This window comes from Nannobrachium achirus (genome assembly GCF_963921795.1).
Source record: "Nannobrachium achirus genome assembly, chromosome: 18".
Lineage (NCBI taxonomy): Eukaryota > Metazoa > Chordata > Actinopteri > Myctophiformes > Myctophidae > Nannobrachium > Nannobrachium achirus.
The window spans coordinates 35,306,266-35,334,242 of record NC_137825.1 but is presented as its reverse complement, the minus strand read 5'-3'; the positions used below and the strand labels follow the sequence as shown (position 1 = coordinate 35,334,242).

Here is a 27,977-nt window from a genome sequence, read left to right as displayed (position 1 = left end):
GTGATTCCTAAACCCACCAGGCTTGAGTTAAGACCCGCCTCGCGGAAACGCGAGGACTTCCAGGAGTGGCTGAAATCCCTGCCTGACACATGGATATGGGATGGAGGGTGGATAAAGTCAGAGGCATGATGAAGACTTGTACTTGAGAAAAGCCTGCATTTGCACAATGCACAGCTATTAATTTCTCACTACAGTGCTCAAAATAAACTGTGCTAAAAAAAAAAACTTGAAACTGACTTAATTGTACCTACTGTGCTTAATAAAGGGAAAACTTTGTAACTTTGTCTTTGCTAAAGAGAAAAACGTACTGAGAAAGCTATTAATTTGTCACTACTGTGCTCAAAATAAAAACTCTTACAAAATTGTTATGGTTTGGATTTATGCTGCATGTATTATTGTAATGGATCAGTAGGTAGTAGGTAGCCTACTTTGCACTTGAGCGAGCAGCACTAACGTTCATGGGCACTTTCATATTAAGATTATCGAGAGGAGGCGGGTCTTAACTCAATCCTGGTGGGTTTAGGAATCACGCCTCTAGAAGGGGTGCGCTGGGAACAGGAAGTAGGTTCCCAAAACTCTTTTGATTTCAAGGACCCCCTCATAACTAACTCTGAGCGGGTGCAAATGGAACCAAATGGACCCTTTGCTCTTAGAGTTACAGACCTGTAAGGGTCCCTTTGGAACTCCCCGAGGTTCCCCCAGAATCCATTTTGAGCGAACCACTCGTACGTCCCTTCTGTGAAGTTGGACCTCTGTTAGTCCAGGCATAACCAAGGCACCCCCCTCCCCCCCGCTTCACCCCCCAAGTGCATTGTGGGTGCTCCGCACGGCGGGGAAGAACATGGAAGAGCGATTTTGTGTCGAAGCCGTACGATACCTCCCTGAACTCGTCAACAAAAAGAAAAGAAAGAATAAAATAAAATAAACGGGGCCCACAAGTGCAGCGACTAAAATTAAGCGGCTCCAGAAGGACTTCTGTCCTCTTTTTTTAAAAGGATCTTTATCGGACGAAGACTTTACTGGTCCGACGGGGCAGAAGGAAGAAAAACAAAACAACATAATAATAATAATAACGGTAATAATAATAACATAAGGCAATCAACCTCAGTATAGTCAGGAAGGGCCGACAACAGGAAAATCTCAGACAGTGACTAAAACACAGGGGGTGGGGGGGACTAATCCCCCCACCCCCTCAGCGCCCCCTCCCCCCTTTTACGGGAAAAGCATTCACACACATAAGAATACATTTTATGCGTTTTACATTTTTTCAGATCTTTTAAAAAGTGTTCTTGGTTTTCTATTAGTCCGTTCTCTCCTGCTTTTCTTCTATAAATAAAATCAAGGTGGTCTCGTCCTCTCTTGTACTCGGCCCCTCCCCCACCCCTGGGACTCTGGGAGTCTACGCCAGGTGTGAGCCAGAGCCAAACGGAACCCACGCTTTATAATGTATAATACACCTCATGATTCACCCATGACAAATAAAAACAAATTAATAAAACTAAACAAAAAGGGAAATAAAACACAGAAAGATCGACCCTGCCCCCGAAAGAGTGTACATGTTCTACATCTGTTTGTGTGTATATAAACATTGGTTTAAGTGTGTGTGGTGTGTGTAGGTGTAGTAATTGGAAGGGTGTTTGGGTGTATTGACCTTGTAGATGCTTGTAGATGGGTTATTTTGAGCCAAATGTTTGCGCCGAATGTTTGCCTATTAAGACAGGGACGCTAGGGTTCATGTGGTTCTAATATTAGTGTCTGTTTCTATCTACTGTAAGTATGTGTGTGATTGTGTGTGTGTGCGTACTTGTATTACTATACTCGTGAGGGCCATATGTCCCCACAATTTGTGAAATAGACTAGTTCTGAGGACTATTTTGTTAGGCTTACAATCGTAAGGAAGAGATTCAGGTTGGGTTTAGGATTATGCATTTAGAGGTTAAGTTTGGGATTTAGGATTATGCCTGATTTATACCAGCATGGTGCGCCGAAAACAGCCGATCCACAACCTTGTACATCTGCTACTTTTTGGCTTTAGAATCACAGTTAAAAATGTAAAAAAACAAACAAAAAATAAAAATGGCAGTCATAGAACCGGCGACCTAAAAGTATAGTAATACAAGCGTGTCTGTGTGTGTGTGTGTGTGTGTGTGTGTGTGTGTGTGTGTGTGTGTGCGTGTGTGTGTGTGCGTGTGCGTGTGCGTGCGCGCTTCCAGCGTGTCGCTGCTCATGTTAACTGGTGACGTAGTGCTTTGCCGAGGGCTGCCCGTACAGCCCGTAGAAGTCCGCGTGTCTGTGCGTCTGCGAGGCGTCGATCCAGTCGCGCACCGCCAGGCCCTGCATGGAGCCCGAGGAGCCCAGGCCCGGCGGCGGGGGCGGCGGGTAGTCCTGGGCGCTCACCCAGGGGAAGGAGCCCGCCGAGCGCGGGTAGGGCGGGTGGGGGCCGCGGTGGGCGCCCGACACCGAGGGCACGCCGGAGCAGTAGCAGTTGTCCATGGTGCACACCAGGATCTTGCGGCCGCCGTACTGCGGCGGCAGCACGGCCTGCTGGGAGGCGGCGGCGTGCGCGGAGGAGGAGGAGCCCCCGGGCGGTGGGGGCGGGAAGTGGGAGGAGCCGAACACAGAGGAGGAGGAGCCCGAGTGGTGGTTGCCGGCGCCGCCCACCGCCGCACCGCCGGCGCTCTCGCCGATGTGCGAGGGCCCGCAGGGGCCGCCCAGCGGGTTCTGCTGGTTGGCGGACGACGACGACGACGACGAGTGGCCCTCGCCGGAGGACGAGGAGCCTCCGGAGCCCAGGTAGGAGGGCTGCTTGGAGGACGAGGAGGAGGAAGACGAGGAGTCTTTGAAGGCGGCCGCCGCGGTCTTGCCCCCCGCGCCGCCGCCGCTCCCCACGCCGCTGCCACCGCCATCCGGGAAGGCGGTGGAGTGCTTCCGCTTCTCGCCGGCCGAGCCGGAGCTCTGACTGCCGCTGGGGTAGGCTGGGAGAACCTGGAGGAAGCTGGAGGGAGGGGTGAGGGGAGCTGAGAGAGAGAGAGAGAGAAAGAGAGTGTTAATACCTGGAATAGAGTAACGAAGTCATGACGTCGCTCGTTCATCCCCCGGTTTGCGAAAGTAATTTCTCTATGGAGAATAACATTGAGTCATCTTAAAATCGTCTCATATAAGCATTGTGGTCCAAAAATAAACAAACGGTCTCCGCGATATTGTCGGGGAGGTGGCTCTGTATGGCTTATGATAGTCAGTCACTAATATTTGATACAGTCTGTTTCTGGTGAAAATTTAACTACCGGTAATTCGGTGACAGTAACATTAGCGTTTTCATCAGTAGATTCTTCAAATCCATATGAATCAAACCGCTGAGATCATTTGTTTGTGTTTGGAACACAGTTCTTATATGACGCGATAAGAAAAAAGTCTATGGGAATCCAGAATGGGGGAGAGCAACAGGTTCTCACCCCTAATGCTTCATACAACCGACGCGATCTTAAATACCGAATGCTTCTCACCATAGACGCGGACGGATTGCCTAATGTCTCAAGGGTTAGACGCATTGGGTGGTCTAAGAAGAAAGAAAAAAAAGTAGTTCCTGATGCGGGATTCGATACCGCTCTGAAGGCTTCTTGGTTTACCAGCCACCCGTCGCTACCGTTCACGCCACTATAAACAGCCGCGTTACCGAATTACGTGCCGTTATGGACAGAATAGTAAATCTTGACCAGGGGACTGCTTCCGCCTCCGAATGTGGCTCAAAGAAGGGACTACGTTATCATTCATCAAGATAAAAACACAAAAAAAAAGGAACTTCCCAGTCACTCTGGTTAGCTCAGTCGGTAGAGCATGGAGATACAAATCCAGGGACCGGGGTTCGATTCCCCGTGACGGCCGTCAGTGAAAAATATTCCAGTAAACACATGTCGGCGCATGCGTACTAAGACTCTGTCTCGTCTAAAAACTCTCCGTCCCCGTCGCACCCTAGACGCAATAGTCACTCCCAAAACTTCACAGGGGTGAAGCAAAGGAAAGCAAAGACACGGCGTCGGGAGGGTGAAGCAAAGGCAGTGAGAATGGGTTGGGGAGAGGCAAAAAACTGGAACCAGGTAGGATGTGTAAATGACGTCAAACTTGGCAACTCTATGCCTAACACGTTCCCACACATGTTAACTGGTTACAACCAATTACCATGGTAACCAATAGCCCCCACGCTACCGTGGCTGGGAGTGAGGTGAATTAGTTTCCCATGATGCCTCGCAAAATACTACATCCGGCAGCCACTGAATTGTATATTCATCCTGGCTGCAGAAGAATAGATATATCTCTGCTTCTTTTCCCATATCGCGCGTAGGGATGGGACGATATGAAAATTGAAAATCACGATTATTGTGACAAAAGAAATCGCGATTTATGATATTATCGGAGCTTGTAGATCGGCTATTTTTTGGCAAAGACATTTGATAGAGAGTGAAAAAAAGACTGTATCAAGTATGTATAATATAGTACCTTTTACCAATAGAGGATTTAAGTGGTGCCGGATATGCAGCTCGGCAAATAAAAGGTGAATTGATCCCAGTGCATGACGGAGGACGATATCACAATAAATTAAATCTCCACGATACGATTATCGTGAGTGTTTTTTATCACGATAAACGATAATATTGTGTATCGACCCATCCCTAATCACGCGTTTGGTTGAAGCGGCGTTCTCTATGGACCATAACTTACACACGGATCATCGCGGTTGTATTTTTCTTCTCTGCGCTAAAGAAAAGACGTTGGTCGACCGTGAATGGGAACCCGTGCGCACACAATGAACACACGCTGCGTGCACAGAGCCCCCGAAAATCTGGTTAAATACAATAGGAAAAAGCCTTGGCAGTAATCTAGATTAGTTATGGCAAAACTAAGGCAGTCAAAGTGTTAAGGGAGAAAAGCAGAGATGTGGGTTAACCACTTAAACCCTCTATTCTTAGCGAAAAGGGACCCAGAGTTGGGTCTGTATTTGGACTGTTTTTTTCCCCCCTCTGCACCAAAACTCGCCACCCAAAATAAAACTGCTAGGGATACATCGCCACTGTCGGGCAGAAACCTCAAAGTTTCAAATTTGCACTTGCGTTTTTTTTTTCCTGGCTCATAATATAAGACTATTGCGCAAGACTAGTGAAAATAGCAGATCTGCTTGTAGATTGGCTATTTTCACTAGTTTTAAATACTTTTTTTTTTTTTACCCAACAACGATGATATATAAAGTGATGGCGGCGGTCACGGTGGCCAGGATGTTTGGGCTACTCTCTCCTTACCTTCCAGTGTCCTCCTCAGGCTCTTCTCTCTCTTGGAGAGCTCAGACAGGAACAGCTTGGAGTTGAGACTCCCCACTTTGTAAGGGGGGAGCGCACTGCCCACACACGCCTGGGACCTGCAGCCAAGACACACACACAACTACCAGTTACAGACAGACAAGTCAGTAAGTCACGTGCCGCTTAGCCCAGAGGTTCTCAACCTTTTCAGGCCGCGACCCCCAAAGAGTTGAGGAATTACATTTTGTGTAACATGGTTCTAAAATTGCGAGGCGTTGTGAGCATGTAGATCTGCTATTTTCACAATTTCTGCCTCTAATATTTGAGAATTTGTCATTTTAGAGGTATTAAAAAGTCCTTAAATTGTCACTTTAGAAATGTGCTTATACCCTCCATACACTTAAACTTTATGTTGGTTTGTTTACTTTTGAGTGAGAAAACAGTGTTTCACATTAAGCTAATCATCTGGGGACCCCAAAAAATTATTTGGGGACCCCCCTGGGTTGAGAACCACTGGCTTAAGGCTATTTTTAGCCTAGTGTGAGAGGCCATTTTTGAGGATGTATTGTAAATAAACATTGGTGGGCATCAAACTGGATATGTTAGCAAAGCCACACCCAGCATGGAGCTGGATGAAGGTTTAAAAAGGGATAGTTTCACCCCCCCCCAATATATCTATTTTCCTATCAATTACTCACGCCATTCCACTGCTGCGGTAGGAGCCGAATCAATGCGTTTATAGATTGGTTATTTTCGGTGCGCGACATCCGCATGCAACAAAGTGGAAATCAGACTTAAAGCTGCAATCCACAAGTTTTTGTGTGTGTGTGAATAAAACGTTATTTTACAACAGGCAAATGACAACTTCTGCCATTTATTATTTAAGTACTGCACCAGATATAGACAACGATAACACAATCACAAAAACAATATCTGCTTTTATACAATTATATGGAAATGACTTAAAATGATAAAAGTTCTAAAAAAATGAAAAGGCAGGGTTAGGGTTAGGGAAGAAGCTGCGAGTTGTACTGACAACTATCGACTATACTTCAATCAATCACGATGCCAGGTACAGTATAATAAATGCCTATAATTGTACATGGCAAAAACATTCAAAACCAGCTACGTATATTTGCAATGCTCTGGAAGCCATTTTCTTTTTTACTGTTAAATTATGAAATTAAATGCACACTGATGACATTAAGTGTCCATGTATTTGTGGAGCGGAGCAGTCAAGCAGCACCACTCCTGAAAACGTGAAAGGTGTTGAGGGCAGGGCGGATTTCATTGTTCAAACTCAATTTCTAATGCCAAATTATAGTGCATAGGTGCAGTTTTTCCACATTAGCTGAAATTAAGACCGGGAAAGCATCTGTGTCACGTAACCACTTTAACCATTATTTCTTATACTTTGGCTATTCAAAATAGCAGATATACAAGCTCATAGCCCGGCACCGTGTGCCGCGCTATGACCTTGTAGATCTGCTATTTTTGAAGAAGAAAAAAATGTCAACATTTGTGCAAATCTTTAAAGTGAATAAAGTCTTTGCTTCTGGTGGGTCCCTGGAACAAATTATTTTGAGATGGGGGTCCCCGCGGTCAAATACATATAATTCTAGGGGTCCTTGGCATTAAAAACTTTGAGCACCACAGATAAAGAAACATAATTTTTTTCAGAAAACCATTAGGATTTAGAAGCAATTTTTAGGTATTTTTCAGGTCTTAATGGGTTAAGATGCCCTCTCTTTGACCTGTCTGAGTTAGGGTCTCTCAAAGTGGCTGCCGTGACGTCCAGTGGTGCCGCAGGATATCAATATCACTTCAGTTTAACCAGAGCCTCTCTACTTAGTAAAACAGACCCCATTTGCACTGGACTTTGTGCGAGCTACAGTTCTGCACCAATCCAAATATCCTCGCCAAAAATAGCTGATCAAGGTAATTGACAAGATCGTCTGTGTTTGGCGAATGTTCCTCCCCAGAATAGGGATGCTTGGGTCCAATTTGATAAATGTCAAGTTATTTTCAATTCGTCCTAATGTAAATGGATATTCTCTCAGGTTTTCCTCGTGACATACTGTATCTTAGCGGGAATTATTTACATATTTGTGTTGTAAGGCGCTGTAAAGTAACAATGTAATTCAGGGGTGCCGTGGATGGAAAAAAGGCGGGTGGTTGGGAGTTTTTGTTTTCTGTTAGTTTGGCTTTTCCTAACTTCACTGTGCATTTGTTTGAACCTCTATTAGGTAAATAGTCACGTGTATTTAGTCTATAAATATTAGTGCCGTTATAGAGCATGTGTACAGTATATATATCTTGTAAAGTTATTATGGGAGTGTCACAGTGCCCTTCACTGTAGAGGTGCCGCTAGAGTCCTGAGCTATATATACCAGGTGGAAAAAGGATGCAGGTTGTCAGAGAGAGGCGCAGCCGCAGAACGTTGCTGTTGAGATCTGCTGTTACCTGGGACAGTGGTTCCAGGTAACATGTTTTCATGTCAAGAACTGCCAACATTGACCAGCTCAGTCAGTGGCCTTGTGGTTAGAGTGTCTGCCCTGAGATTGGGAGGTCCGGGTCCAACGCTCAGCCTGGTCATAACAAAGGCTATAAAAATGGGACCCAGTGCCTCCCTGCTTGACACTCAGCATCAAGGGTAGGTCCATGCGTCATACTAGCGTCATGTCCTGGAAATGTACTTGTATATAAAGCCGACTCACGCTACAGAAACAGAACACAGGCTAATGCCGTATGGGCCACATTGCTCGACAAGGCTTCCTTACTTATTTATGTATTTATGTATGTTTATTTAAGTCTAAATACTGTACTACACCAGAGCCTAATACATACTACACCAGAACTGATTTGGGGTGTTTGGTGCCTCCGAGATGTCGTGACCAACCAAACTAGTTTGGCTACTAGTTCCGCATCGTTTCTGCATACAGCCCAGCTTCAAGATCATTCTGTCAGCAGAGTGAAAAGCAGCGATAGTGTGGAGGAGACACGAGCAGACTTTACAGGAAGCACAAAAACAGCTCTGAAATATCTCTCTTGTGACCATTCATAGACACAACCTATCGCTGGAAAGGGCAAAACCCGTCACACATTTCTCACAGTGCATCGTGATATCCACAGTGCTGCTATGTAGCGCGAGGCTTGAGCGAGTCGCCACCAACAACGGCCCTGTGGTGGGCGAGTCCTGGCTTCACGGAAATGTTCTGTGGCAGCATGAAATGCAATTCGTCTGTCTTTGGTTGTGGGAGCCCTGAAACGAAGTCACTACGGTTGTTCTGGTGGACTATGCAGCTACCATAGGTTTACCTTATTCTTTTTACATTTACTATACATCTACAATTGCACAGAATCTGTGTGTGTGTGTATCTGTCATGCAGGGGGGCATGTGTGTTTATCGCATCATGTACTCCACCTCGAAACCTTCCATTTTACATGAAATCTTATGGATTGCAGCTTTAACCCACTGCTTCTCGACGTCAGGTCCGGGGGCCCACAAGACCCCTACCCAGCTTTATCACTTTTTGAGCACTGCTAACCGCTCCTACTTTACGTGTCCCTATGTCCGTATATGAGCACAAGACTAATGTCACACGTCATAGAAAGTACACAGAGACCGACATCACCACAGTTGATGTCAAGGACAGAACGGCCCATACAAGGAGATATGCAGGTGTGTCGCGAATTTTGAGCGATGCCAACCGCTTCCTACAGTACATCTAGCTTTGTGTGTCCCTATGCCCCTATGTTCCTAGTACGAGATGTCGCCATGTCTGTAGCGCGAGACTAACGTCCACACGAGACTAACGTCATAGAAAGTACGCAGAAACCGACATCACCACAGCTGAAGTCACGCCATACATGTGTCGTGTTTGATACCATGCGAAGTGAGCACCGCTCTCTTTGCACCAATGCAATTCTTTATTTTGTAATGATTTTTTACTGCTTTTCTGCCTTTATTGCAGGTGCCCCACACATGTGTGTCTCTGACAGGGTGTATAAATGGACCCCTGACATCAAAAAAGAGGGTCCTTGAAGTGCAAAAAGGTTGAGAATCACTGCTTCAACCTTAAACACCATCTCTGACTGATCCTTCCTGCCATGCATGCTGGGAATTGTAGAGCAGAACCGATCCGTTTTAAGTGTTACCAAATATCTCTCTCTCTCTCTCTCTCTCTCTTTGGAACATACAGTACATAGTTTAACTCCTGAACAAAAAACAAAACAAACAAACCTCAGAAATTCTTGGGCCGCAATCAGACATACGCGTGAGACATCTTCTCCGTATCGTTGAGAATGAGGGGGGGAGGGGGGAAGTCCAATGCATTTTCTATCTAAGTCACGTGGTTTCACGTCGTTGCCGTGTCTCTTGCTCAACCGAAGGCTGTCTTTTGGCCAAGAGACACGGCAATGACAAAAAACCATGTGACCTTCATTGACAATGAATTGGATCTCCCCTCCCCCCTCATTCTCATAAGATACGGACACGATAGCTGTCGCAACTGTCTGTAGGTAAAAATGTTTGGGAACCACTGCTAATAAAAGTATTCAATCGATCCATCCATCTCTCTCTCTGACCTGTCCATGAGGATCCTGACGGGCTTGGTGTTCTTCATGAAGCTCAGCTCCTCGGCCTTGCTGAAGGCCGTCTGCACGGAGCTCAGCAGCTTGTGGGCCTCGTGGCGCTGCTCGCCCAGCGCCAGCACCTGCAGGGCGTTCTCCTGGCAGAAGCGCGACTGGGCGCGCTCCAGCACCTCCAGCGTCTTGCCCAGGTCCTCCTCCAGCAGCTGGTGCATCCGCTGGTACTGCAGGCGCACCTCCTCCTTCAGCTCGCACACCCGGTCCTGTGGCACGCACACACAACACGCGTGTGTAAATAAGTTAACAATATTGTATAGACATTAAGTAGCTTCAAGAAATAACAGACCCAGACCGAGGCAGTTGTAACTTGTAAATAACACATTTTCAAGAAAGTATCAAACCCTGATTGATTTCTCAGATGTAATCTTCTCAAGCGTAGCACAACTGTTAATTTCTGAGAACCATCTTGCAATGAGGACAGGAGAGTCAGACTTCCAAGTTATTGCAATACATCTTCCTAGCAATCCAAGTGCCACCTCGATAGATTTTATTTTGTGTTTTCTTAGATTTGCACTGATGGTAGTGAAATTGCCTACGAGGCAAAGTTCAGAGTCTAGTGGAAATTCTAGGGGTCCTTGACATTAAAAACTTTGAGCACCACAGATAAAGAAACAGTTTTCCGAAAACCATTAGGATTTAGAATTCACTTTTAGGTATTTTTCAGGTCATAACGGGTTTAAGTGCAAGCTCATAATGTCCTACTATGTTTTAGTAGGACATTTTCAGGCCCTTTCAGGCTGTGACCCCCTAAAATAATCATATTTGAACTGGGGACCCTGACAAGCACTAGGAACTGTAGGAGTTGAGGCATTACATTTCGTTTGACTCTGTTCTGTTCCACTCGATTAATATTGTGAAAGTTTGACAATAGCCGATCTAGGAGCTCGATCAAGGCCTCGCGGTGCGAGGCGTTGTGTGCTTGTTGATCTGCTATTTTCACTAGTCTTGCACTGTCTTCACTAGTCGTGCAACAGTCTTCAATGATGAAGCAGGGCTTTACTTTACGGGAAAAAATGAAAACATTTGGAGATACGAGGTTTCTACCCGACAGTGACGATATACGAAAAGGAGCATGACTGTATATGCAGAATGTAAATCTCAGTGTTCATTTAACTCTGAGGGAGTAAAAATGGAACCTCTGAGATTCATTTGGTTCCATTCCGTACGCCCTCAGAGGAGCATGACTGTCTGTACCGTGCAGAACTCTCAAGGAAATTTAACATGATGTGAATATTAAAATGAACTCAAATGTATTATACTGGTTATAGTTGTGAGTTTTACAACATTTGCTCTGGGATCTGCATATAATCCTCAGTATTTACAATTCAATGACGTCCGTTGAAACAGGGTGTCAGTAAGATCTCTTTCCTGCCACTCAGTAAGACACCAACACCTTTTGCATTCAGAGCGTCTGTAAATGTACTGTTCCCTTTGTCTTCTTATGTTGTGGGTGGGGGTTTAACATAACCCTATGATTCTTTAATGAAGACTTGTTGTGATCATATTCTGTCTGGTCATGTGATCACCTTACCCCCCCTTCTTTGACACGTGCCATCTTTCACCCCACCTCTCACCTGTGAGTGTATAAATGTTTTGTGTTGGCAGCAAGTCTAGGAGCCAGTCTGATGTTTGCCCCATTGTGGCACATGCTGGTTTCACTATATCCGGATATTTTTAATGTCATTTATACTTCAAGAATCTGAGTTGTTGTCTGTCTCATTATTATTTGCAATGTCTAATCCACTTTCCTCCAGAAATTGCTACCACACAACGTACCTCCACCACACACTTGTCCGAGTCCAGTTTGCAGAGCTGTTCCTCGATGTCCTGAACCCGCTCCTCCACCCGCTCCTGCTGCCTCAACAGGCTTTGCTGCCAGACGAGAAAATAGGAGAAGAAAAAAGAAGAAAGAAGAGACAAACACAAAGAGATTAAGACAGGGGTCTTCAATGTTTTCAGGTCAAGGACCCCTTAGTTGAGACAGAGATGAAGCAGGGACCCCCACAACCTTTCATAGATTCCATATACAGTAGTTTAATCGTTTGACAGCACAATCATCATTGTAGGTAGAGTGGCCGGATGGGGACCGCGAGGTTCCCAGTTCGATCCCGGGGCTCCCCCCGAGTTAGTGACGAAGTGTCCTTGAGCAAGACACTGAACCTCTTTGCCCTCGTTGTATGAATATGTGTGTGTGATTGGGTGAATGTAATGCACAATCTATGTAAAGCGCTATGGATAAAAAGCACTATATAAATGCATCATTTACCATTATATCATTTACAAAGCCAGTCTACCATTCATTCTCAATTATTCTAACATAGCCCGAACTCCGAATCTTCTGTGTTTACACAAAAACGCTAATAAACAGCTCAGTTTTTGGGAAAGACGGGCTTCCTTACTGTCTGCATGCTAATGGTCAATGCCTATGTGCAAGTACAGATCAATTGCTCAACCCACTGAGGAGAAAAATGCAGATTAGACATACTGGCGGACGGACTAAAGGTTTCCTTAACATATACTGTAGTAGAATAGGATAGGATGGAATGGAAGCCAGCGACATGATGAACATACAAAGCAACGCCCAACGTTTGTAGCTGCAACAAAATCTACAAAACCACAGTCCAAGTTGAGCTGGCTTCAACTGCAGCTACAAAACCACTGTGTTGTTAGACCATTTTCGACTCATCTTCCCTCTTCACACAATCCCTGCATGTAATGGACAGAAACTAATTATGTTCTTTGAAAGCCCAGGCTTTATATTTTCCTTTTATATTTTTGTAGCCTGACGCACGCATTGCTTGGCGTCAACGATTGTGTCGACCAACACTTCGACAGCGACTCTGCGACGAGACACACTGCGTCGCTTTGTAGCCATGTATCTTTTGTTAGCTGCCAGTGTGGACGTAGCATTAAGAGCCAGGGAACCAAGCTAATTCAGTCTCTGTCCAAACCAACACACAATCCTGGCGGGCCGACGGAGGGAGGGGTGGGGTGGCTGCCATAGCAACCAAATGCTATTTTGTGTTTGCATGAGTGAGAGAGAAATAATGGGGTTGGGGGGGGGGGGGATAGATAAATGGGCAAGAAGAAGAAGAGACAGAAAAAGCAGTATCTCTGGACTACCAGAACACCGGATGGCTGCTCAAACATTTTAAAGTCAAAAGGACCCCCAAATTGACCTCCCCCAGAAAGATTTGCTATTTATATCGAATAGCCAAAGTACCAATAGCATCAACTGATTGTGATGCTTGATTTAGCTGGGGACCACCTGGAACCCCCTCAAGGAGAACCAATGCCCCGCAGAAGAACTATTCCTTCCCCAGCATTCCACACATCTAATCACCCCCCCACCCCCCCCCCCACCAGTCCCACCCAGCCACCGATCGTTTCTCTCCACTCTCTAATAATATGCACATGTATTCACACATAAACACACACACACACACACACACACACACACACACACACACACACACACACACACACACACACACACACACACACACACACACACACACACACACACACACACACACACACACACACAGGGTCTGATCTTGTGAGTCATAGCAGTGTTGTGACAACAGCGCTCGTTAATAAGCGGGACAGTGACAGCAGAGTGAAGCGTGCTCGCCTGCCTGGCGGGTCCTCGTGGTGTGTGCCACGTCACACTGAACCACTACCATGCTCTCTGTGTCTCCTAGAGCAGTGCTTCTCAAACCTTTTCATGCCGAAGACCCCCAAATTGATACTTATTACCCCGCGGACCCCCCATTTGAAAAGATATGCCAGGGACCCCCATAAGAGAAGATTTTTACGGCTCCAGCAGTGATTCCCGACCCCCGGTTTGACATGCGTTAGGCTACTGACCCCCATTTAATGCCATTTCTATCTCTATCTCCCAATTTATATTGTACAATCAATGTTATTTTAACTATAACAGTGTACAAATGGAACCAAATGGACCCATCAGAGTCCATTTGGCTCAATTTGTACACTCTGAGTTACAGACCCAATAAGGGTCAATTTGGTTCCTAACTATCATTTAGCTGGGGACCCCCTGGAGACCCGGACCCCACTTTGAGAATCAATGTCCTAGACCTAAAGCAGTTGTTCTCAAATTGGGGTACGTGTACCCCTAGGGGTACACAGAGGTACTACAGGGGGTACGTGAGAGAAAGTGGAAAAAGGACACAGTTTAGAGTAAATGGGCTCAGGATACTCTAATTTCAAGTCTTTCACTCCTTTTCTTATTTATGATTTTATATTCTTCGATATATTCTTCAAGAGGTGGGTTATCGTCCATTCATATCAGCGGGTGGATACCCGTCTAGGATTCAACTTTTCAGGATTCAACTTCAAAAGTATTTGTCTTTGAAGTACTTGAATATTCAAAGCTACTTTTGAATGACACTGTAGTATGGCAAAGTAGCGCATTAATCAACCAAAAGAATTGTAAAATATGGAGACATGAGGTTTCTGCCTGACAGCAACGATATGCTAGATATACAGTAGCTTTCTAAGCAACACGTTGTATTCGGGTAAAGGAGGTACTTTGATCCAGAAATCAGGAAAAGGGGGTACTGAAGCCATAAATGTTTGAGAAGGTCATCAAGGTCCATTATTTATTGGGCATTTGAGCCACGGACCACCATTTGATGAGATTTAGCTTCTCAGACACCAAGACTTAGGCCTAGGCCAGACGGAGCTGGATATTTCATATCCCGGTTTTTCAGATATCCACATAGAAAAATATCTAGGTCCACACGACAAAGATATCCCCAGACCTTCACTAGGGGGACAAGCGCACTGCGCACACAAACAGTAAAGTCTTCAGAGATATCCGGGTTCCATGTCTACACAGATCCAGTGAATTGGATATTTCTGTCTCCACTTATTTATCCGGTTTCAAAAATATCCAGCTTCGCGCCCCCCCAAATATACAGCTTTGTGTGCCTGCAAGCCCCAACCGTACAAAAAAATGTCTAGCAAATGTCTAGCTTCAGAAATATCCAGCTCGTTCTAATCTCTTAGAAGATTTTGTCCACAATTCCATGACGTAAAAATTATATTTTAAATCACTCATGATTCTCCGCCGAGACGGCGTTGGTTCAGCGACGGCGGCGCGAGACGTTTGGTACGAACGCCAACCTCTGATCCACACGAAGCGTGTCAAAACCCTTCCGACGCAAAGATATGAAGAAGAATAAATAATAAGTCACCAGGGGGCTTGGTGGTGGTGAGTGTGGGATTAGAGCCGAGGCAGAGGGAAGGGCTGAGTGGGGCCACTAATGGGAACGTTACACAGCCTGTAGTCTTCTCAGTCATTAGTCCTACAGGTCAACGCCCCCTGGATCATGTGCACGTGTGGACACACGCACGCATGCACGTTTGTGTCACTATACTTGTGAGGACATGATCAGCATTTTAGGCAGGGGCGTCAATTGGGTATGGCAGTCCAGGGGGCAAAATAAAAGTTGTTAAATTACAGTAAAATAACTACAAATGCAAAATTGAACAAAATGGTCACTATTCTCCACACTCGTATTCTCCCCATCTTGACAACATGGTATATTCCCAGGTTCCGCAGGTCAGCTGCACAGGTGCAATGCATTATTGTTAATTGTGGCACGTTTACTAACATGCCAAGTTTAGCTGCACTTGAATAACCGTTCCAGGCTGCCATATCCAGCCCAAGAAACCGTAGAAACGGGGGGGGGGGGGAATAGAATACTTCTTAAAATAAATGTATCATGCCGCTTGCTAAGGTATGGCAACATGACTGGTGTCTTGCAGGCGCGACACCAGTCATGTTGCCACACCTTAGCTTTTTCTGAACTGACGCCACTGATTTTAGGACGCTGATTTTAGCAATGGCATTTTTATTAAGCCGACACCGATGCCCAATGAAGTATAAATCATGCATAACTCCAAGCTCTAAATGTCTAATCCTCCTAACCGCATCTGTGTCACATGTTTAGATTTGAACCATTATTTTATGCTTTGGATATTCAAAGATCTTGAAAGTTTGTGCAAATCCTTGAATATACAGTATATATTTTCAAAGCAAACTTTTGTAAATTAAATCTCCGCTTCTGGGGGGTCCCTGGAACGGGGTCATTTTGGGGGTCCTTGCATGAAAATGTTTGAGAACCACTGATGATAGAAACATGAGTTTTTCAAAAACCTTAGAAGGATTTTGTAGTCATTTAAAGAATCGGGTCAATACATTCAAAGACAAATCAAGACAAACTGTCATGATTTTTGTACAAAAATAGCAGATCTACAAGCTCGTAGCACGCTGTGAGCTTGAATATCTGCTTTTTTTCAATAGCTAAAGTTTAAAATAGTGGTTAAATCGGTTAAAATCCAACGCAACACAGATCTAAAGGGGTTAACCATAAAACAACCATTTCTCTATTCGTGAAGACCCGGAAAATTGTCCTTGCGGTGTCTGTTTCTGTTTGTACTTGTGGGGACATTTGGCCCTCACAAGTATAGTAATACAAGCACACACACACACACACACACACACACACACACACACACACACACACACACACACACACACACACACACACACACACACACACACACACACACACACACACACACACACACACACACACACACACAGTTGGCATGGCTGGATCCAGGACTGTGACCTGGTTGCGCTGATTGAATTAGGCTCAGTCTAGAGGGCGGCTGCGGAAGAAAAAGATTGTTGGTGGAGAGACGTTGGTCGGTCGCTCGGTTGCTTCCTGGGAAGGTGGGGGTGGGGACCGAGCCAGCGGCCAGGCAGGGGTACCTTTTAGGGGGGAGTGGCAGCCGATTGTAAAGGAGAGGGGGGAGGGATCTACTTTAGCTGTCATTTCAACACATTGTCTTTTCCGTCAGGAGCACCAGAGCAGGAGAGCGGAGGGGAGGAGGGACCCGGAGGGAAGGTCAGTCCCAGCCTGGAGTGGAAAGGAGTGAGAGGGCTTGGCTGGCAGATGATAGTGGTGAGAGGGTTTTAGTAGGGCTAACAGACAAGTGAATAAAGCACTAGGGATGGGATGATAAGCGATATTATCGTGATAAAAAACACTCACGATAATCGTCATATAGTCCTCCGTCATGCACTGGGATCAATTCACCTTTTATTTGCCAAGCTGGTACCATTTAAATCCTCTATTGGTAAAACATACTTATAATATACGTATTTGATACACTCTTTTTTTCACTGTCTACCAAATCTCTTTGCCAAAAAAATAGCCGATCTACAAGCCCACAACGTGCCACGTTGTGAGCTTGTAGATCGATATTTTTTATCGTTATCGCGCCCAGTGGGAAAGGGCCTTAATCGGGATTTTCATTTCGTCCCAACCCTATAAAGCACGCACATCCAGGAATGGGGCCACATGGAAATGTCTCTATTATTATAATTGTGTCCAAAACGATTGTGATTAACAATATTATCGTGATAATCAAAGTCTTAAACCCAGTTAACCCCAGTGTCCATATTCTGGAGGAAACATTAGCCCCAAAGATTGCAGATCTTCAAGCTTTCAACGCACTGTGAGCTTGTAGATCTGCTATTTTTAGCGCAGACATGTGGACGGGAAAAAAGCAGTCCGGGTCCAGAGTATGACTAAAGACAATTTCACGACAAAGTGATTATTGGGAGTGTTTTTTAATCATGATAAACGATAATAACCAGTGCATACACTGAATGTAGGGCAATTTCTTTTTCTTTTTTTTTTTACCCAGGTGACGTTTTGGGCCTGGTAGCTTTTAGTAGGGCTGTCACGAATCACGATCATTAACTTTTACAGTTGACAATTTAATTGTTATACACAATTGCATACATACATACATAATTGCGATTCATGACGTAATTGCGGGCTTTGAACTTTAGAACATATTATTAAAAATGACATTCCTGTTTGCCTTTTTAGGCTTCGTAAACGAAGATTGCACAAGGCTGTATATACTTAACACATTAACTGCCTTTTCAAAATGGCCCCCAAGTTCCTCACTGCCACGTTCCTAAATTTCTAGTGCACGGATCAATTTTTAGTGCACGGATCGTGCACGCCCATGCCTAGATCATGCACCATATGTGTAGTACTTTTTCACAGCTTTTAAACAAAAGAATCCGTTTGGAAATCCGTTCAGGCATTCATGAGATAGAAGCCTTCAAAGTCAAACAAAACAAACAAACATGGCTGCCATTTTGAAAGATACATGTGTTTGTTATGGGGCTAAACATGCAATTTCGCGATTGCGATCATTTTTGGAAATTTTTCAAAATGGCTGCCAACTCGGGAAACTCTGGCCATGGCAGCCTGGGACTACTGTAATAACTCGGGAAACTCGGGCCTTGGCAGTCAATTGTAACATTTATTTAAAATAAAATAAAAAAATAAGAAGAAAATGATTCTAATGCTTCTATGCAAAACAATTGCAACTAGAAAGGTGCAATTCTGGGAAACTGCAAGTGTGGTTGCACTGACGCGAAGTAGCCAGGAATCCACTGGGAGCTGAATTCCGTCTCACTACTTATATTATATATTGTGTGATGTCATGTGAAGCATGACAACAGTGACAACAGTGTGTGAAGCAAGACCAAAAGCTTCACTTTTACGTTTGTGAAAACGTTTACAAAAAGCAGGTTCAAAAGACTCGGACCGAATATATTAGTGTGTTGCCTATAGCCACCACACTAATTATGAGAAATAAATTGTGATCAGGCCGTTATGTAATACTGACAGGCCCTAGGGTTTAGCAGGGTGAATATGGAGCAAGCTTACACCATAACTTTTTGCCTGATGTTTTTACCTCATTCTCCTTGATATTTGCCTTGATGTCCAGTGGTGGAAAAAGTACTCAAATGTTTTATTAAAAGTATCAATACTGCAATGTGGAACTACTCCGCTACAAGTAAAAGTCCTGTATTAAAAATGTAAAAGCAAATGCACTTAAAGCCATACTGTGTAAGATGCCCAACTAGTGGTCATTAGCCCTATAGCAAACCGCGGTCGCGTTCGCGTCTTTCGCCCGTTTTTCGTACCTTCACACCCCCGCGTCTGCCTCCACCTTGCTGAGATCTATCTTTTAAGGGGTCCCTTGTTCCTGTGCGTTCAGTAATTCCAGAGATACGGACTCCTTCACCCTGCCTGGTAGGCGAAATTACCTAGAGAAGGGATGGTACAAACGGGCGACAACAAATATGGCTGCCATAGCGACCCCACTTCAAGATGCGCTGTGATTGGCCGGGAGTTGTATAACCCTCGCTGTGATTGGCCGGTAGTGTGATGACGCAATTTTGGCGCGAGATCCGGTCCACGGCAAGGATCTCAGTTTACATATAGAGAAGGCTTTACAGGCTGAAATTCACGGCGCGGATCTTCTAAAACTTTTGTGATTTAATAGTTAGGAGAATTTTAAGATTTGTTTTATAAAAAAAGTTACATAGTACAACTTTAAAGTACCAAAAGCAAAAGTACTTATTATGCAGAATGTCCTGTTTCAACTTTTCAGATGTAATGTATGAGATTTATTTGAAAATAGCAGATTTACAAGCTCACAATTTAGTTTGTTTGTTTATTTTTATCTTGGTCATTTCAGAAAAATACAAATAACGTGTTGCATTGCGACGCATTGTATTCTTGTAGATCGGCTATTTTCAAATGGTGAAAGTATATACAGTAGGTCTGAAGTGGTTAACGTATGTTTTGTAATAATAATCAAAATCTACTAAGTAACTAGTAACTAAAATGTTCAAATAAATGTAATGGAGTAAAAGTACAATGTTTGGATACAACCCAGATATTAGTGGAGTGGAAATAAATGTATTGGAAATACTCAAGAAAAGTACAAATACCACAAGCTTGTACAGTACTTAAGTAAATGTACTTAGTTACTTTACACCACTGTTGATGTCCAACACCTGGCCTAAAATACAAGCACAAGATGTGCACAGCACCATCTCCTCCGTGAACCATGTCAGACACAGACCGTTCTGTAACAACACGGGAATAGGAATGCAAAGTATTTATAGGCAAACACGCCTATAAATTAAGACCCAAAGATTACCTATACCGTATGTATATGGCCCTTCCCCGGCCCGAAGGAAGTTATAAATTACACATGAGCTGAGTCACACACACAGCCCTGTCAGGAAATACACCCTAAACTCGTCCGAGTTGACACCCAAAACGGGGCGTTGGGCGTGACAAATGAGTCAGTGCTGAAGAGACTCATGGTTTCCCTGCTGACTAAAAACACGGTCCCAGCCCACCTACCCTAGAAACACACCCACTCGTAAACAACACATCCGCTCCAACCGCCCTACATGCATTTCTATAGAATAGGGCACTAAAACATTTTTTAGTGCTGTATCGTTAATAATAAAATATACGGTATACCAGTAAGACTCCCTAATCGGGAGATAAGCGACCGTAGGTGGCTTATCTCCACAAATAGGGCAAAAATTTGTTTTTCCAAAATCTTCCTGATCCATGTTGATGACATGAGTGTAGACATGCTGTGTAGTGATATTCGTGATTTTAGGGCAAAAACTGTAGGAGCAGTGTCCAAAAATGTGTTTTAAAAATCGGCCTGAAGGTGGCGCTAGAATAGGGCCATGTGAGAAATGAGGGGTGGGGTCTCCGCGTTGCCTTGGCGGACGAATAGGTACCGGCCCCGGCTCTCCCGGACGCTCCTAAGCCGAGTTACGGCATTTTATGTGCGCTGCAGTGGCAGGGGGTCCTCCACTGGGGGCGCCACCACTTTTGCATCCGTTCTGGAGCACCAGGAGTGGGTGGTCCCCGGGAATTCCCCGTGAGCAGCCCCGTTGGGGTGGTTATTTGGTCATTTTTGCACATTTGGTCATTTTCTACATCTGGGGGTCCCCCAGGTCCCTGGGACTCAGGGGGTCCTTGGAGGTTGTAGTTTGGCAGGCAAGGAGTGTGTGTGTGTAAAATCTGGCATGGATCGGGTCAATGGGTGCGGAGATATAAGCAGGGAAAAAGTGTGACGTGTGACGTGTGAGCACATTTGGTCATTTTTTACATCTGGGGGTCCCCCAGGGACCTGGGGGTCCCTGGGGCTCTGGGGGTCCTTGGAGGTTGTAGTTAGGCAGTCAAGGAGTGTGTGTGCAAAATTTGGCATGGATGGGGGCAACGGTTGTGGAGATATGAGCAGGGCAAAAGTGTGACGGACTCACTCACTCACTGACAGACAGACAGACAGACAGACAGACAGCCCGTGGAGGTTTTGGTAGTAAATGCGACCTACGGTCGCAATAATATATCAGGATCAAACTGTTCCATGCCAACAACAATCCCCAAATATAGCCATAGCCTCTGGGCTATGGCTATATGTTTTTTTTTTTGACATGTATAACGACAAAATGTGACATAGTTCTGTTTACACAATGCTGTACCCCCTCCAACTGTATACTTTTCCCGTTTTAACTTTTATTATTGTTATTATATTTTGATGACACTTGCTTTGGGAATGTAAACATGCCAATAAAAGCTCATTTGAATTGAAAATGTTGAAATGAAATGGCTTAAAAATAAAAAACTAATACTAATATTTTCTATTAACTATTTTCATGAATGAAATTCTGGGAATATTGCAAGTGTGGTTGCTGTGATGTGAGTCCACGAGGAATCCACTGGGAAAAGAATTGCGTTTTACCATTTATATCAGTGGTTGTATATCGTCACTGTCGGGCAGAAACCTTGTATCTCCATGCTTCAAATGTGTACGTTTTTTTTCGCAAAGTAAAGCCCTGCTTCATCACACAAGGCCTTCGCACAAAAGCAGTGAAAACAGCAGATCGGCTGTTTTCACTAGTTTAGTTAACGACCGGTTTTGGACATACAGGGTTTACACCCGACGACGACGATATTGTGGTGTCGAGTGAAGCATGACCAAAAGCTTTACTTTTCTGTTGTGCAGCTGCCCGACCCGGCAAGCCGCCCAAACCAGATAACATCCCTCAGAAAGTTGACAAAACACAGGTTGACTTTGCTGGGAAAATACATCTCGGACCAAATACAATAGTGTGTTGCCTATGGCAACCACAGTAATTAACAGTGATGACTCCAGGCCGAAAGTGGTTAAAACGGCACAATAATATTACGAATTTAATTTAATTAAAAACAAAAAAACAACATTCCTCCTCCTTTCCAATTGGCCGCCCTGGTGTCCCCTGGGTGTCCCCTTGGGGGGTGTGGACCCCACTTTGAAAACCTGTGGCGTACATCACTAAATACAAAAATGTATCAGAATAATAATATACAGTAGAAATAAAACGCCTATGGAAACCATAGAGTCTAGTGACGGATCACTTTAATTTCACCGCACTAGAGCCCTCCGTCACCGCGGCTCATAGCCCCCCCCACCCCTTCTCATGACCGGCGATCCCAAGCAAGGATGCACCTGTGCTGGGGAGATAAGGCCGGGCTGAGAGCCTCTCATTGTTTCGCCCTCCACTACATTGTTTGTCATTCCAGCAGATGAGAATGGGCTGGAATGGATCACAATTGGAAATGTATAGACTCGAAGATAGACTCGCAGTCACACACACACACACACACACACACACACACACACACACACACACACACACACACACACACACACACACACACACACACACACACACACACACACACACACACACACACACACACACACACACACACACACACACACACACACACACACACACACACACACACACACACACACACAAATTTGCTTTGGGTCGCACACTGCTGGAGGGCGTTTCAATGTGGTTTCAAAGGTCTACCCTTAACGGTGTGTTTATCTGCAACCAGCTAATGGCATTAAAACATTTCCTTTGTTGTGCGTTTGTCTTCTTTAGAATGTGCAATAATGACCACTCACCGACTTGGATAATGCTGTTTTTTTGCATACACTGACCCACGAGGGGCCCCGTCCTTTTGCATGTTAAAATGGTCTTAAATCACTCTCCTGATCATTCATTCATTGACAGCAAGAAACCGAAACTACTGACTCGTTTTTGTCACCAAGCCTGTTTCAATGCACAGATTGTTGTTTCGATAGTGTTCATACTGATGCTAGGTCCTTGGTTTAAAATGTACAATTTAGGCATTTAGCGGACGCTCTTAAAGGACAACTTTGTTTTGATTGTAATTAGAGAAAAGAAAAGATGAGTGTTAAAATGATTTCATTTACGGTACTGTTTTCTATCGTTTTAGCAAGTCAAAGTGGCTAAATATGTCTTTTTAGACACAACAAGCCAACAATTTCTTTATTACTATTTACAGTAACACTACTCGCCCCCATAAGTCACATCTGCCCATGAAAGATTACGGTGCATCTTGGGAATGGGCTTGTGTCTAAAAAGACATATTTAGCCACTTGTACGCATGCCCCCACCCACTAAAATCAAAATAATTAAAATCGCTAAAACGATAGAAAGCAGTAAATGAAAACATTTTAACACTCATCTTTTCTTTTCTCTAATTACATTCTAAAATATGAACCCTTGTTGAGCAACATACAATAAGCAAGGTAATACATCAACATCAATACATCAAATGCATAGAAATAATAATCTAAGAAAAAACGTAGGTAGACCAAGCACCTATTCAGTAAAAAGCTTATATAAAATGCTATCTAAATTACATGTATGGTCATTGAGGGTAGGCAAGTGCTACGGTAAGTGCTGTGGGCTAAGGTGGCGTTTGAAGAGGTGAGTTTGAAGAGTTGAGTTTGAAGAGGTGAGTTTGAAGAGGTGAGTTTGAAGAGGTGAGTCTTCAGACGGCGGCTGAACTAGGGATTGAGTCTGCCGTTCTAAGTGCAACAGGGAGTTTATTCCACAGTTTGGGGCCCAGGAGGGAGAAGAATCCTGTTTTTTTGTTTTGTTTTTTTAAACCTGGATGCACTACACTGTCTATCTGTGTGTGATTACCTTGCTTATTGTAAATCACTCTGGATAAGAGTGTCTGCTAAATGGCTAAATTGCTATTGTAGTTACGACTCTGATTGGGCTCTGATGGAACAAGATGGGACGGGAGTATATGAGTTCATTTCCTTCATGGATGTAAAATATGTGTGTGTGTGTGTGTGTGTGTGTGTGTGTGTGTGTGTGTGTGTGTGTGTGCGCGCGCGCACGTGCGTGCGTGCGACGTGCGTGCGTGCGCATGCGTGCGCGCGAGGGTGTGACTGTGCGTGCTCGCGTGTCGTGTCGTCCTTACTCTGATGTCGTTGCGTCTCAGCTCCACGTCGGTGACGGCGTGCCCGTGGCTGGGGTGGCAGCGGGCGAAGCAGCAGTACTGGCACACGGCGGTCTGCTCGGCCTCGCAGTGGTACAGCCGGTACTCGTCGTGCTGTGGGCAGGTCCACGCCTTCACCGCCTCCGCCTCCACCAGCAGGTGGCCCAGCGCCGAGCACGGCTGCTGCAGGTGCGTCTGGACGTGGGACTGGCAGCACGGCGCGTTGCAGCGCAGGCACACCTATGAGGGGGAGGGGGGGTAGGGGGGGTTGGCACGATGGTTGGAAATAGTTGCAATTAACAATTTCATTTTTTTTTTGGGGGGGGGGGGGGGGGGCATTGAACAGTGGAACATATTCATTGAAATTACATTTCTAGTTTGGCTTTTAGGGTTCGTGAACAAACTTGCACATGGGCAGGTGTGACAAATTAGCCTGTGTAAAGTATCTTGAGATAACCTGTTATGAATAGACACTAATAAAATTGAATTGAATTGAAAATAACAAATGTTGAGAATGAGTAGTTGACTGATCAATTGACTGATCAATTACGCCTTGAATTAATGGAGATTTATTTGTTTTTGTCGCATTCATCAAGTCGCCGCCGACTTGAGGAGTCAAACTATTGGTGACAAAAGCAAAAAAATCTGTGAATTCAAGGATTCATGGGGTGTGCAATTGATAAGAAATAAGTCCTTTTTTTGGGAACTACTCCAACAATTACACAAAATATGAGGTGATTTGTGGGGGCACACCTTGACGGCGGGCAGTGGCGGGCCGCGGCGGCACAGGATGCACTGCGGCGGCGGCACGGCCGCCTTCTCCACGCTCAGCGCGTTGTACTTCTCCACGATGTTGGACAGCTTGTGGTTCTTCTCCAGGCTGGGCTTCTGCGAGTACGCGTGGTTGCACTCGGGGCAGCGGGCCAACGACTGCTCCTTGGCCCAGGCCTCGCTGATGCAGCCCCGGCAGAAGTTGTGCTTGCACGGCAGCTGGATGGGCTCGGAGAAGACGTGCAGGCAGATGGGGCAGATCAGCTCCTCCTCGAAACAGTTCCTCCAGGTCTCAGCCATCTCGGAGGCCATCATCGTGGTCGCCGGGGCGGCTGGCATGCACCAGCGTCCGGTCTTCGAAGGGGGGTTTTAGTTTAGTTTAACGGACCTCTGGGTCCCTGGTTGGTTATAGGCCTATACCTATTCGTTCCAAACACTGGGAACTATCAAAGCCTATAACCAGGAAGTGCTCTGACAGCAGAGTGAGCAAGATTGGAAGAAAAGAAAAACAAATAAAATAAAACTGAACTGTCAGTCTGTCACAATCCCCCCGACACAAAAAAGAAAACCCAAACCCTCAAGTCTATGAATACCAGGTCCAGGTGAGACTGACTGACTCCCGTGACAGTATTGCTGCTGCTTATTGCTGCGACATGAAGGCAAATTCCAGTGGATGACCAGGGAAGGCCTCGGGCGACGATGACAACACCTTTTGTGATTACAACACAAAGTAGGGGCTGACGTTACGCAGATTTACCGTAAATGGTGCTTTCATTTCCTCTACAGCACATGCAAGGGGGCACTGCCTGCTGTGTGTGTATGTGTAAGTACCTATACAGGCCTACTAGAAGCAGCTGTGGCCTTGCTTTACTAGCTTACATTCTTGTCAGCTACAGGTAAACGATGGAACGCAAACAAGCCATGGGAACAAGGTTTTAGTATCTACAGGTCTGCTCATGTGAACACTATACTGTACATGGGTGACAATGGTGAATCAATCTCTGGGTAGCAAATGAGAGACACTTGATCCTCTCTCTCTCTCTCTCTCTCTCTCTCTCTCTCTGTCCGTCTGTCTGTGCAGGCCTTTTAACTTAAGGTTAATGAGCCTGAATTCCACATAGGTTTATGATTGATTCAGAATCAGAGAGAAGGAATGAAGCAAACAAAAAAGAAAAGGGGAAAAGAAACAACACTGCGTTTCCTGGCTGCCTTCAAATCCACACCCTTGAATGCTTATTTATAGAGATCTTTAACCTGAATCGATGTTATCAGTACCTCAAGGTTGCATTTTTATGCAGTGACCATATAATGCAGCCTTTACAACGCTTGTGTCGGTTTGAACCAATAAATAAAAAATACTATTTGGGACAAATCCTTCGCTATAAGAAATTCGATTTACAGCGTCAAAAAGCTATATTTGGCAGGTCGGGGCTAAAATAACATGGAAAAAACACTATTGTACAGATCAGATCCGCATGACAAGTATCTTCAGCCCTTCAATGAATGTCTTTGACACAACAGCGACGTGATGCTAGTGATAATAACAACGATAATACTGCATGTATTGTCATTAGATGAAGAGATCGACTAATGTGGCACAGCGGCGATCCTCGCATATCTGTACACACAAGGCCTCTGCTCTTTTCTCTCTCTCAATAGTCGGGCTTCCCCCCCTGCTCGACAAATAATGGCCTGTTTTATGATGATCGCACTAAAAAAATGAAATCACACCCGGGCCACAGTTTCATCTCGAGGCCCGTGCACTGCATAGTTAATCGTTTAATAGCCGAATCCAGTTCTTCATGCGCACAAAACAAAGGCTTTTTAGAATCCACTGGAATGTTGGCCGCTGCTTTGCTGCCAGATATACAGAGAGAAGCCTTTTTGCTTTCTCAATTTTCCTTTCAATTCAGAGGAGCTCTAATGCAATGGCCTGAGAAAACGTACGTTTACATTGCCCAAAGCAAGTGTCAAAATATAATAAAAAACGGTTGAAAATGGGGAACATATAATACAGTTTGTCAGTTTCTCACCGACACATCTGATCTGTTAAGGTCTCCGAAAAACAAAATATAATCTATTCCAACGTACGGCGCCCCCTTCTAGCTCCTTTCGCCGTGAACATAGACGTTTATTGTCACTTTTTCGGCCGACAACGTTTATTTATCTACTTGTTCCCCTTCGAAGCTTGATTTATTTAAATCGTGTAATTATCTCAGACGTCACCTCTCCATTTTTCGACCCGGAGCAGCAGCAGCAGCAGGCAGGTATAAATAAATAAAATAAAACCCTCCTATAGATCGAGGTTTATTTTCTAACAATGCGGTCCATCACCGACATACATGGTCATTATTATTTATAACAGCCATTATTATGATATATAATTGATATATACATACAAAAAAATATAATACCCCCTCCGATCTTAAAGGGGCCGTCGCCTATATTCCGTCCTTGTTAGGGGTATAGCTGTCATCAGCCATCTTGCAAATCCTCATTTAGAAGAAGAGGAAAAAAAGGGGGTTTTAATTCCCATAAACGCCTCCGATCACAGCTGACCTACACGGGAACACCAACGGGGGAAGAAGGAAAAAAAATCCCAACATTGTATTTAAAAAAGAAAGAAAAAACACGCCTTTTCGTTTATTCTAGGTCCATTTAGGTTTGTATTATTAATAAACCTTTTTAGTCGCAGCTGCTGTTGCGTTGCGATCTCTGCTCTAGTCGTTAGTATGTCCGAGGCGAGGCGCTCTCTCCTTCGATAGAACATAAATCCAAACACGCCTTTGAATAATTATTAGTGTTTTTTCTCTCCCTCTCTCTCTCTTTTCGTAGTCAGTCTTGTGGGGAGAGGAGGAATGCAGGCAGGCTGGACTAGAGAGGCTCTCTGCTCTCTGCTGGAACATCAGCAGCTCCCCCCACCTTCCGGATCACGTGACCTGTCACACAACCGATGTGTGTCACTTTTTTCTCCTTTCTCCTCCCCCCCTATCAAAGTATTTGTAAC

At 44.8% G+C, this 27,977-nt stretch overlaps 1 protein-coding gene across 1 annotated transcript; it reads right to left on the bottom strand.

Moving 5' to 3' along the window:
• Positions 1-4: 4 nt before the first annotated feature.
• Positions 5-27,796, bottom strand: trim8b (tripartite motif containing 8b). The gene is made up of 6 exons (XM_080747056.1): positions 24,953-27,796; positions 24,182-24,439; positions 11,715-11,810; positions 9,876-10,141; positions 5,292-5,407; positions 5-3,017 (listed from the first exon to the last, which is right to left on the bottom strand). Exons 1-6 carry the CDS (start codon positions 25,307-25,309, stop codon positions 2,230-2,232), a joined length of 1,881 nt encoding a protein of 626 aa, XP_080603182.1. The 5' UTR covers positions 25,310-27,796; the 3' UTR covers positions 5-2,229.
• Between the last annotated feature and the right edge of the window lie 181 nt (positions 27,797-27,977).

What these genes read in the sequence shown, in the direction of transcription:
- trim8b (XM_080747056.1), bottom strand. Translation starts at nt 25,309, where the DNA reads ATGCCAGCCGCCCCGGCGACCACGATGATGGCCTCCGAGATGGCTGAG. An exon ending in CGCCACTGCCCGCCGTCAAG is followed by an intron (nt 24,440 to 24,952) that starts GTGTGCCCCCAC and finishes TCCCCCTCATAG; the next exon opens with GTGTGCCTGCGCTGCAACGC. An exon ending in TGAGACGCAACGACATCAGA is followed by an intron (nt 11,811 to 24,181) that starts GTAAGGACGACA and finishes CTCGTCTGGCAG; the next exon opens with CAAAGCCTGTTGAGGCAGCA.